General features: G+C 28.4%; 1 protein-coding gene across 1 annotated transcript in view; it reads right to left on the bottom strand.

Annotated features, from left to right (window-relative positions):
* The window catches only part of Phum_PHUM427840 (uncharacterized protein), a gene marked incomplete at both ends in the record, with an annotated part of 3,741 nt that extends 887 nt beyond the window's left edge, over window positions 1-2,854 (bottom strand). Inside the window, 9 exons of the mRNA XM_002429273.1 lie at window positions 23-165; window positions 270-437; window positions 519-685; window positions 769-912; window positions 1,010-1,269; window positions 1,359-1,525; window positions 1,718-1,922; window positions 2,039-2,715; window positions 2,794-2,854. Of these exons, the coding sequence (XP_002429318.1) occupies window positions 23-165; window positions 270-437; window positions 519-685; window positions 769-912; window positions 1,010-1,269; window positions 1,359-1,525; window positions 1,718-1,922; window positions 2,039-2,715; window positions 2,794-2,854 (1,992 nt within the window). The remainder of the gene's footprint in view (window positions 1-22; window positions 166-269; window positions 438-518; window positions 686-768; window positions 913-1,009; window positions 1,270-1,358; window positions 1,526-1,717; window positions 1,923-2,038; window positions 2,716-2,793) is intronic.
* Window positions 2,855-12,987: the final 10,133 nt, after the last annotated feature.

Below are 12,987 nucleotides of genomic sequence, written 5' to 3'. Positions count from 1 at the left end.
CGGCAGCCGTGATTGCTCCCACGCAATAAACTAAATGATAAGGACCTTTGAATTCGTCGCCGTCGGTAAATGAAAAATCGGATTTTGTCACGTTTTGATAATTCGTTTCGAGTTCGTAGTCTGTCGGTGATAGAAATGAGCTGACTAAGCACCCTAAACCTCCGCCTGTTATTAAAATTATTAAAAAAAAAAAAAAAAATTTTTTTGATTAGGAATGAAAAAAAAATAAAAGAGAGAGAGAAAAAAAAAAATTTGTTTCTCAGACTCACCGAGACAAAAATGAAAAGCGACGGCAAAAGCTAGAGAGGTGAACGTTAAACTTTTCGGAACGAGATGTCGAATGTAAAAAACGGCAGAAAAAAGCATGAGACATAATGTAATGACTTCAAAACCGTTGATTCCGCAAAGGACCCACGGATAATCGATGAAAAGCAATCCTGAAAAACGAAAGCGACAATTTTTAGCTTGAGAAAATAATAAAAAATAAAACGGAAATTCTCAAACGGAAGTAAACTCACCCGTGTATCGTAGAATGTAAATCGTAAATGCTCCGATGAGAATATTTGAAAATCCGCAGTAGTCTACGATTTTAAAAGCTTTCCAAACAAAAGGTACCGACAAAAGTGCTCCCGTGGCAGCAGCACATCCGACGTACAATTCCAAACCGCTTTCGGCAGTCAAGTGCCTGAAAATAAAATTTTTTTTTTCTTATTTACTTTTTTATTATTTGCACCCGCCGTTGAAAACTTCATTTTAAATATAATTTACCAAGGCACGTGAAAATAAATTGGACCCCACAACATTCCAAGCAGAAGCAAAACTAATAAAATTGCATAAAACTCAGATCTATGACGACGGATTTGTGCATTTTTATTATTTTTCCACCAGTCTGGAGGTTCGATACACATATTCCTTAGAAACAAAAACAATAAAAATCAAAATTAATTTGTTTTGAAATATCGGGGGGGGGGGGGGGAACGACAGAAAAATAAAAGAAAAAACAACGTACGTGGCAAAAATCAAAACCAAAAGAGCGAAAACCGTAAATATACCATATCCGACAATTCCCAAGAAAAAATTTGGTATATTTTCAGAAAAAATAGGACTCATATCATCAGAATATAAATAACCGATGATCGTGGCGAACAAACCGTACGACAAAGACGGAAGAATAAATTCTCTTCCGGCTTCTTCACCGGCTGCCATAATAGTCGCTCCGAACAATACGGAAACGGAAGCGGCAAAAAATAAATCACCAAACGTTCTGAACTGAAAACAATAAACAAGAATAAGAAAAACAAATATGTCACACCGCCATTTTTTTTTTTTTTCGTTTTTAATTCGAAATGTTGTCCAACCGTTAAATAAGTCCAAAACGTCATTGTCGGATCGTTAAGAGATTGATCGCATTGGGATTGCGGCAAAATCCCTTGGGATGAATAAAGTTTTTCTAAATTACAAACGACTTTGCACATATCTTTCGGTTTATCCAATCCCGGAGGAATTCTACAAGTGAAATTTGATCCTGTAATAAAATTAAATAAATAATTACACATTAATTATTGTTATTATTTTTTATCACACTTTGGAAAAACTAGGATTATTTACGAAACAATTACGCATTCGTAATTGACTTTAATCACCGACGACGATTATAAAAAAAAAAAATTATATACATTTTTATTATATTCATTGTTGCCAACTTAAAATTACTCACCTAACGGATAATTACAATATTGATTATCTTCGTGAAAAGATTTAACGCGAACGCTAACATTGAAAGCAGCGCTATCGGGTGTGAACACATAACAGGTACGAGAGCTTTTACTTCCGGTTAACCTATCGTAGCAAATATGCGGAGATTCTTCGAGTGAAAATCCCGAATTTCCAAAACTGTCTCTTTTCTGCCGAGATTTTTTATTCTGAAAAACAAAACAAAAAAATTTTTAATTTTTAAAACAATTCGAAACCGGTATAATGTAATTCCCCCCCTCTCTCCCCACCCCCACTCCCCCACCAAAAAAAAAATTATTATTACCCAATGAAATTCGGAATCTTCGCCGCTTCCATCATCGTCGTAATCGTCGTTAGGTTCGGATCCGAAAAAATCATCCAAATTAGAAATATCTATTTCCGGTCTAATGCTTCGAGGACGGGAAGTGATTCTTTGCGTTGTCGTGGCAGGAACTTTTGTAGTCGTCACGATACCGTTTTTATTTTCTTCTATGTCGCCCGATTCGGGAGGTTTATCCAAATATCCGTAATTGATTGGTAAATCGCAATCGAATTTACAATTCGAAAGCGTCGCCATTCCATCATGGTAGTCACTCTTATATTGAAAACAATTTAATTGATTACATTTTTCTTGAACGAGAACGGCTCCGTTTTCGTTACAAACAAACGAAGCTTCCTGTTCTCGAACGTTTGATTTGTCAACGTTCGACACCGATAATAAAAGACAATAAAAAACAGCGGATAAAAGTATTGTTATGGACAAAACGGTTCGAACGTATGCGTTCCTATCGCTTTTCGATGACGATCTTTTCCCCCCATCGTTTTTCTTTCTCTTCGACAGGTAATCGATCAGAGGGCCCACAAATATGGGGCCCAACGTTGCGAAAAGGGGTGACACGTATGAGATTAAACGGATTTCATCCGTCGTCAAACCCGTCGATTTTAAATGTAAGGAAACAAACGGAAGCCAACAACCCGCACCTAAAATGAAATTCAAAATTCATTATCCGAAATTTTAAAAAAAATGGACGAAAATTCAAAATGAGCATTGGTACCAACCTCCGAAAATGAAGAACAAAAACGTTCTTAACGAATTTAAACTTATTTTTTCCACGCTCATGTCTACGAGTTTAAATTTTTCCTTTCATCGATTAATTAAAATCATTTTGCTTCCATTTTTTTTTTTTTTTGGGAAAAAGGAAAAAATAATTATAATAATAATAATAGTTTATAATTAAAATCTGAAAAAAATAAAAAAAATTAAGAGATTAAAATCAACCTCATTTTCACCATTGACAAAAAAAAACGAAAAAAAAAAAAAAAACATTTCCTTTGATTAATTAATTTTTAATTATTTCCTTTGACGCAATAAATAAATAAATAAATGAAAATAAGTCACGTTTGTTATTGTTTTTTATTTCCCGAAAAAAAAAAAAAAAAAAAAAAAAAAATTCATTCGTTTCACGTTTCGTCGTCGAAAAATCTAAATTTTTCCCTTTTTCTTTTTTAATTTCACGACAAACAAACAAACAAACAAAACCGAAACTACCAAAAATCACATTGAACGATCGCAAAAAAATATATACAAACGATTTTTTTTTTTTTTTAAATTTTAGACGATACGATCGAAAACGAAAACAACAAACAACAAACGTTTCGAGTTTTAAAATAAATTCATAACGGCAAAAAAAAAAAAAAAATTTTTTTTAATTTTTTCGTAATGAAGTCATTTCCTATAATTTTGTTTGTTTTTTTGTCATTTTTCTTCGTGAGTTTGTTGTTACCCTACAAACGTCAAATCCTTCGTCACGATTTAAAATAAAAAACAATTTAAATAATGACATATTTTTAACGATAATAATAATAATAATAAAATTTTCTTTTGTTACTGAAACACAATATGTTTATTTTTGTTTTCGTAACTCGTTAATGTTTTTTTTTTTTTTTTTATAATAAATAAATATATATATTTATATTAATATGTGACAAACTTTCTCGTTGGCAAACTTGCAAAGTATTATTATTATTATTATTATCGTCGGCTAATTTTGCCAAAAAAAAAAAAATTTTGTCAATGTAATCGACGATTTGTAACGAAATTTCATTTTATCGTCATCGTTGTTTGTCGTTCATCTCTATCGATAAAATAATTGTTTACGTTTATTTTGTCCAAAAAAATTTTCTTCTCCAGGTTGTGACTTTTAATGTTCCAAAAAAATTAACGCGGATTCCATGACTAATTAAATGGAAAAAAAAGGAAAAAAAAAAAAACCGAGGCGTGTATTTATTTAATAATAATAACATGCGAGTAAGACGTGTCAATAGAATAACATGACGATTGTCGTGTTTTTCCCCCTCCCCTTCCTCCCTCCCTCCATTCATAAACGGTTTTCTTGTAATTAATGATAATAATAATAAAAAAATAAATAAATAGTGACGTGTGTGCGTGCGTGTGGGATGATTCTTTATTCTCGGGAAAACATTTAAAGGAAAAAAAATTTTTGTTGCCATTTTGGATGGAAATCTGGAACGATTGTTTTACAAATGCGAAGGACACGTCGTTGTGTAATAACTAAAATAGTAATAATAATAATAATAATAATAATAATAATAATAATAATAATAATAATAATAATAATAAAATCAATCTGTTAAAAAAAGATTTGCATTTTCGACAAATTTAAAGAAACGAGAAAATTTAAAAAAGTTCAAATTCCGCAAAGTAAACAACCATGTTAAAAAGAGAAAAAAGAAAAATGGCGAGAAAAAAAAAAAAAATAGCAAACGTGAAAAATATTATAATAATCGTCGCGGTTGTAGTAATGAATTCATGTTTGTTCCTTTTTTATTGGGGGGACCTTGAACTACAAATTATTTCGTTGACACCGTAATAAAAAGACTTATAAAGTCTCAATAAAAAATAAAAAAAACGAAAAAAAAAAATTTTTTTTTTCAAGGTCGTAACCCATTTGAATGACGGCGCGAAATGCAAAAGAAAAAACCCCGAAAAAAAAAAAAAAAAAAACATTTTTTTTTTCTTTTATCGCAACTCCTCGCTCCTGGAATGGAATATTCTGGAAAATTTTAATTAATGCCTAACCTCCTCACTTTTCCCCGCCTCCTCTCCCCCCCCCATTTAAATCAAACGCGATCGTGAAAATTTTCATTGATTTCGTTTATTGACTTTCTCTCTCTATCTCTCTCTCTCTCGCACATAATATATATACACGTAATTTGATCACGTTGACATTATTTTTAAAGGATTGAGAGGTCATGACCTTTTACACTTTTACCTTCTCTTCTTCATTTCCTTTCCTATTCATCATCCCCCCTCCCCATTCCCTTTTTCTTTATCCTCCTTTTCTTATTTTATGCAAAGTAAAAAGAAAAAAAAAAGAAAAAAAAAATTTTAATTAAATTTAAAAAAAATTAAATTTTCTTTTTTAATAATCAATCAATAAAAAAATGATAATAATAATGATAATAATAATAATAATAATAAATATTAATAAAAATTTAAAAAAAAAGCTATCGGCAATTTTATAATAATAATAATAATAATAAATTTATTAATAATTAATTTTAACAAGGAGAAGAAAAGAAAAAACGTCACCATAAAAAAAAATAATAATAATAATGATGATGATGATGATAATAAATGTTATTTTTGAACATAGATAGATAGGAGGATGTTTGTTTGAACTCTGAACAAATTCTCATGTTTGAACTTTCATAAAATTAACAAACAAAATATTGTACAAACGGGAGGAGGGGGGGGGGGGGGAAATAACACGAGAACTCAAAAGACGCTCTAATATTACCATAAAATAATAATAATAATAATAATAATAATTTACGAAAATAACTCGAGAGGAAGGCGTGAGGGAAAGAGGGAGGGGAGGGGGGAGAAAGTAGTATTTATATCTTATTATTAATATATTTTTATTGTGTTGTTTTTAAAAAGTTATTTTCGAAGCGTTATACCCACGGGTTTAAATAAAGTCTACTACTTATTTATATTCTTTTTTTTTTTTTTAAATGATATTAAATTTCTCGTGCCACTTTTTTCTTTTTTTTTAAATCCTTCTTACATTCATCGAATAACACAAAAAAAAAAAAAAAGAAAAAAGAAAGAAATTAAACGGAACCTGAGGTCGTCCAGGTTTCGGTGGTTTTATGTTGACCCTTTTTTTTTTTTTAATATTTATTTCATCTTTTTTCAAGGCGATGGAGATTTTCAAATGGGTTAAGGTAAGCCTTTAAGATCGAGATGAAATTTCATTTCTTTCTTTTTATCTATCTATCTCTCTCTCTCGTACACACGTGAGCACTCAAATAAATTAATACTCTCTCTCTCCCTCTTTCTTTTTCATTCATCTTTTTTTTTTTTTTTTTATTACTCAGGTACGAAATAAAGTAAATTAAATTAAAATAAGTAATTTAATTATAAAAAATTCAAGGTTTTTTCTTTTTTTTCCCATTTAATTTCGTTTACGTTTTTGATTGTTGTTGTTGTGGTTGTCGTTGTTGTTGTTGTTGTTGTTCATCGACACTGTAAAACAACTTTCATTCGGAATTTCCCTTTCCTATACCTGTTTTGTTTTTTCCACAATGAAAATTCATTCACGCGGTTTTTTTTTTTTTTTTTACTTGCACGCATTTTACGTCACTAACGAAAAACCATCCAAGAATTTTTCATTTCTACTCGCGCTTTACGATTATCATCATCATCATCATTTTCGTTTTCCGTTTTTTTTTTACCACCGAATAAAATTTTTTACTCTCGTCAAACTTTCTCGCAACCCGAGAATAATAATAATAAGAAAAAAAATAAATAAATAAATAATAGCAATAAGCAAAAACATAGAGTAATAATAAAAAAATAAAAACAATTTTTTTTATTATTTATTTACTCTATGCATACATAATATAAAATATGACACAGAAAAAAAATATATATAAAAACCTTGAGTGTTTTTACCTTGACCAAAAGTTAATATTTAAACATTTAAAAATTTTATTTATTTATTTATTTTTTTTTTTCATTTATTAATACATAAAAAAAAAAAAAAACAATCGAAGATTTACTTAATATAATTAACGTCGACATTCATTTAACGACTTATAAGTTTCCTTTTATTTATTTATTTTTTATATTTTATTATTTAATTAACATTTTCAATCGAACATAAAAAGTAAATAATAATAATAATAATAAGAAGAAGAAGGAAAAAAACCTTTTGAATAAAACTTTTTTTCAAGAATCATTGAAAGTTTGGAGAGGAGGAAAAAAAAGAAAAGAAATGACCAATACAATGTTACGTAAAAACTAAAAACTAGTTCCACGACGATTTAAAAGCTACACGCACACGCACGCACGCACACACACTTACACTTAAATAAAACCAATAAAACGATTAAAGTCCCGTAGTACGTGATTTCGTTATATCGTCGTACGCAATTATTTTAATTATATTTAAAACGCATAAATTTAACGAGTAAAAATGCCGCCATGATGAAAAAACAAATCCTTTTTCAAATTATTATTATTATTATTATTATCATGAGAAATAAACCCCCTCCCCCTACCGAAAAAAAAAAATTAATAAATAAATCGGATTTTTTTTTAATATTTTTTTTAATCACGATGTGTTTAAATAATTAAATGATGACGACGAGCCATGTTTTTAACAACAACAACAAAAAAACAACCTTATCGAGTGTAAATAATAATAATAATAATAATAATAATAATAATAATAATAATAATAATAATAATAATAATAATAATAATAATAATAATAATAATCATAATAATAGTAATAATAATTTTAAAAATTCGGATTCCGAAAAATTACTCATTCGTTAAAAAAAAAAAAAAAAAACGTTTATCAGTGATAACAACAAAAAAATTTATAAATAAAATAAATTTGTAATAATAATAATAATAATAATAATAAGAGCGCAGATAATTTTCTCACTTACTACTTATTTATTTATTTTCATTTGATAAAAAATTTAACGTATTATTTATACAAAAAAAAAAAAAAAAAACAAATTAAAAATTAAATTTTCGTTTGTCGCGGGCGGGCGAGGGGAGGGGGAGGAGGAGGAGGGAAACTGACTGGAAAATCCCGTTTAGGAAAAAAACCCATTTTTTTTAATTTTTTTTTTTTTTTTTTTTTTTACATAATTTAATTTTAAAAGAGGATTTAATTGAATTTCGTCCCGCTGTTTATTTTTTTTTTTTTTTTTTTTGTCAACAACGTAAAAGCAGAAGAAAAAAAGATAATTTATAATAATAAAATTGTAATCTACGTTAGATTATGATAATAATAATAATATCATTTACGGTGTAATGAATAAAAATAAAATCCATGTATCGATTAAAAAAGCCCTAAAAAAAATATCGAGGGGGTGAACCTAATTCTTTTTCTTTTTTTATTCCTTTTACGATTTTGTTTTTCTCCTCCCTGCCCCTTCCTACCCCCTGCCCCCTTCCACCCCTCTAGTTTTTTATTTACTTATTTTTTTTAAATATTTTTTTCGAAACGAAATCGTAAAAAAAAAAAAAAAAAATAGAGACGAAATGGAATAGAGAAAAAATATTACGATCGTAATAAAAAATAATCCAAAGCAATAAAAAAAAATGGAGGAAAAAAACAAACATTCCAGAAATCTTAAAACATGTATCATGCTTAACCCAATTTTTTTTTTAAATCGATTATCGATAAGAGAACACGTGGTTATTACACGAGGCCAAAGTTTGATTGATTGATTGTATACAAACGGAAAGAATGAAAGAAAGGAAAAAAACAACCATAAAAACAAACGAATCTGAACGACGCAAACGCATTTCAAACAAACAAAAAAAAAAAAAAAAAAACATGGCCAATTTAAATTAGAAAAAAAAAAAAAAAAAATTTCAAATGTTGGGGAGCCAAAAGGAAGTTCGGTTGTGATTCAAATGGTTCGATGATTTTTTACTTTTTTTGTTTTTGTTTTTGCTGGAAATAAATACATTTAAATGAGCGGAGGTGGGACCCTCGGGGATGGAAGGGAGAACGGGGGGCTAGGGGGCGAAGCGGAAGGCGATATCATAATACGTAATAATAATTTTTTTTCAAAACATTTTCAGTTGATAATTATGAAAAAGTAATTATCCATTTAAATATGGTGAATGAAAAACGTAACAAATTAATCATTAACATGATGGATGAGTCGATTGTTGTTATGAAAGGCCAAGTTGACGCGAAAGGGCTTTGATCTTAAAAACTCATCACAAAATAATTTTTTTTTTTTTTTTTTTTTTTTTAGTTGCAAAGTTCATTAATGTGAGAGAGAGAGAAAGAGAGATATGAAACAAAACAAAGATGGCTTTTTTTTTTTTTAAATCGAATTAATCGATTTTTTCAATGTTGTTTTGGCGAGTGTAATGAAAATTTTTCTATTATTATTATTATGTTTTCGAAAACAAAAAGTCTTTTTTTTTTTTTTGTAAATATTTTAGTAAAATGTAACGAATTCGTAAACAATTTTAACGACCATTTTACAAATTTTTATTTAAATAAAATAAAATAAAAATTTTCCTCCTGTAATCCCTACTATACTCCCACGTCCCCCTCTCTCGAGAAAAAATAAAAAAAATAATTAATGTTTCAGGTTTTACGTTAACGATTCAACCTCGAAAGAAATATATATACACACATACGTATATATTTATATACCTGATTAATGACGTCATTAAAGTAACTTTCGTACCATTTCGCAATGATCGTGCACGATAATAATAATACAAAACAATTTTATTTTACTGCGAATCGTATTATTTACTTAGAAAACCGAAATAATTAAGAAAAATTATTTAAAAAACGTCACGGTGTAAATGATGACGTAATATAAACTGTACATCTTCGACAATTCTATGCGTACAGGTTTTTTACTGTATTAGTTCAGGTGTGAAAGTTTTTACCACCACTCCTTCTAGTCAAATCAGTTATACCTTCAATATTTCTTAACTTTTCCTGCATTTTTGATAAGTCACATAGGGGGGAGGCATTACGACAAAAACGATAACAAACAACACCTCATGAAGGCATACATTTTTTTTTTTCAATTTGATAATTCCCACATGCATGCATGCGAACATTACGAAGCAGACGACGAGTCAACGTTCAAAATCATTTAGGAAAAAAAGTCACAAACAAACAAACAAATTGCAATAAACTGAGAACAACATTATATACAATTGACCTAAAACTTTTTTTTTTTATTCTTCAACTTCAAGAAGAGATTCAATTTTTTTTTTTTTTTTTTCTTTTCACGGAACAAAAATATTTCCAGTGGAAAAAAAAAAAAAGTAAATCAGGTACGGTCGGTTGAGCACGTAGAAGAAGAAACTCTCGGGAAAAAAAAAAAAAAAAAAAAATTCATTTTTATAACTTTCGGTTTGAATTGAATATATTCGAACCCATGAGAGAAAAATGAAAAAATTACATTCGTCAGGAGCGTAGGTAGGGTAAATAAAAGAAAAAAAAATTAAATCATTTTTCTTTATGTTTCTTTTTCACCTTGAATAAAAGCGAATAACCATTTACGTGAAGAAAAGTATTAATAATAATAATAATAATAATAATAATAATAACGAAATAATATTATTTGTTCGATAAACTAGGCTATCCTAGGTGTTGATTCATCAATTTTCCGTCATTTTTCCATTCCTTCCTTTTAGGGGGGGGGGAACAATGGCGGTTGTGGGTTGCAGGAAAATTTCCGGGAAGGGAAAGAGAGGAAAAAAAAAGTTTTAACGTTCAAAAGAATTTCCCATTTCTCATTAAAAAAAAAAAAAAAAAAAATTCACGCACGCGATACACTTAAAAACCAATAATTGCAAATGGCTTCCTTCTTGATTCTCATCACTTATTCTTCACTTCCTTATCTCCTTCCCCTCCCCTCCCCTTTCAATCAACAATCGGTAGACGAAAAAGTTTTTACTACCTCCCCTCCCCTCCGCTTTCAATCAACAATCGGTAGACGAAAAATTCTTTACCCCTCCCTTCCCCTTTCAATCAACAATCGGTAGACGAAAAAGTTTTTACTACCTCCCCTCCCCTCCGCTTTCAATCAACAATCGGTAGACGAAAAATTCTTTACCCCTCCCTTCCCCTTTCAATCAACAATCGGTAAACGAAAATTTTTTACCCCTTCCACTTTTTTTCATTTCCAAGTTCCCGTAAAAAACAATACTTAACTCAATTTCAATAATTTCATATTTTTCTCCCCCATCCACTTTTACTTTTTCTTATCTCTAATTCCGATCTAGCCAAACTTGTCTTTCTTCCTCACCCTCTCCCCCTACCTACCCTCCCCTCCTCCTAGTTCGCTTCCTCGTTTTGACAAAAAAATTTCAAATTTCGTTCCGGAACGATTAGAATATTCAAATTTTTGTAAAGTAGCGATTCGCGAGAGACAATTGTTCTTTCGCGTTCTAAATTCGTTATTTTTTTTTTCCTTTAAAACGATTTAAAAATTCAAACAGGAAATTTGAAAATGGAGAAATTGCGACTGTTATTTAATACGAATTCATTTGTCCTTTTTTTTTTTTTATATTAACTTACGTACAGAGACGAAAAAAAAAAAAAAGTTCGTTATTACATTTCGAACGATGATAATGATAATATTTTTTGTAAAAATCCGACCAAAAATTAATTAAATTACAATTACAATAGTTTTACAGGTGCGTAAAATATGTCTGTCGACCTTGAAAAATTTCATAACGCGTTAAATAATTTAAAAAAAAAGGAAAAAAAAAAAAATTTTTATGCCGACCGTTGCAAAAATGAAAAATTCATAATCATTCGAATTAAAAAGTCAAACGTAATGAAAAAAAAATTTCTTTTATTTCTTTTTTCGGCTTGTAAAGCAAATTAATTTTTCACTGTCACATTCTTTTTTTTCGTTTTGTTTCGTTATGTGGTAGACGTACCTGAACCGTAAATACCTTAACCTTAAAAACTTATTTAAGAAAAAAATTTTTTTTTTTACGCGGGTAAAGTCTTAAAAAAAACGCGACAGTAATATAAATGAAATAATATAATTATAAAAACAGGTATAATGAATAAAAAAACTCACCTATGACTTTTAATTTTCTAATAAAACAAATCAGGTACAAAATTGTATTGACATAACGTTAAACGTATTACAACAATCACAGAAAAAAAAAAAAAAAAAAAAAAACTCAAAATTGATCCTCACACCTTGAATGCATTTGACCGACTGAAGTTTTTTACTCTATGATTTTAAAACAAAAATGGCATATCTGCCAAATTAAACAACGCGTTAGTTCCTCTTAATTTCACAAAAAAAATTTTATTTATTTATTTATTTTTATTCAAAGTATTTAATGATTGATTGATTGATTGATTGATTGACTAAAAGATTCACGAATTGTTTACCACATTATTTTTCCTTCCTATTTTTTTTTTTTTTTCTTATAAAAAAAACCCTTTTTCGTTTTTTTTCCTCCATTTTGTTTCGCGAATGACGTCACGATAAAAGTTTAACGAATTTTTTGTTTTTCTTTCTATTTCGTTCTAAATGTTTCCAAGATAATTTATTTTTCTTAGTCATTTCCAACTGTTGTTTCGATTTATTATTATTATTATTATTATTATTATTATTATTATTACATTGTTTTTATTACAAAATTGTTGTTTGTTCTTATCGACATTTTATTTAATAAATAATTTTAAGAAAATTGTTTAATTTTTTTAACAAAAATGTAATTTATTTATAGTTCCCCCCCCCATTTCTTCTCCCCCTTTTTTAACAAATTAATAATTTTTTTTCCCTTACCTTATGTAATAACAACAAAATATAACGAATTAATTTTTCTTTATTTTACTCACACACGGTTTTAATTAATCTCTTTTTTTTTCTGTTCGAAAGCAGAAGATATTTTTTGCAACCTAAATAGCAATTAACGCATCTGTTTTCCATGTCACGTATCACGACACACACAAAAAGAAAAATTGTGAAATAAAATAAAATAAAATAAAAAAAATGTTACATCTTTTACACTTTTTTCCCCCCTTTGAAAATAATTTTAAATTTAATTAGTTTAAAAAAAAAAAAATTTTGGCGCCATTTAATATTAATGATGGCGTCATAAGTTCGAAAATTTTGTTTTCTCGTAATAATATATAGATTTTAAATTTATTTATTTATACGATTTCATTCGTTTTTTTTTCTCTC

The sequence above is a fragment of the Pediculus humanus genome, genomic scaffold, assembly GCF_000006295.1.
Source record: "Pediculus humanus corporis 1103172108195 genomic scaffold, whole genome shotgun sequence".
Taxonomy (NCBI): Eukaryota; Metazoa; Arthropoda; class Insecta; order Psocodea; family Pediculidae; genus Pediculus; species Pediculus humanus.
The sequence above is the reverse complement of the archived record's forward strand: the minus strand, read 5'-3'. Positions and strand labels throughout refer to the sequence as shown.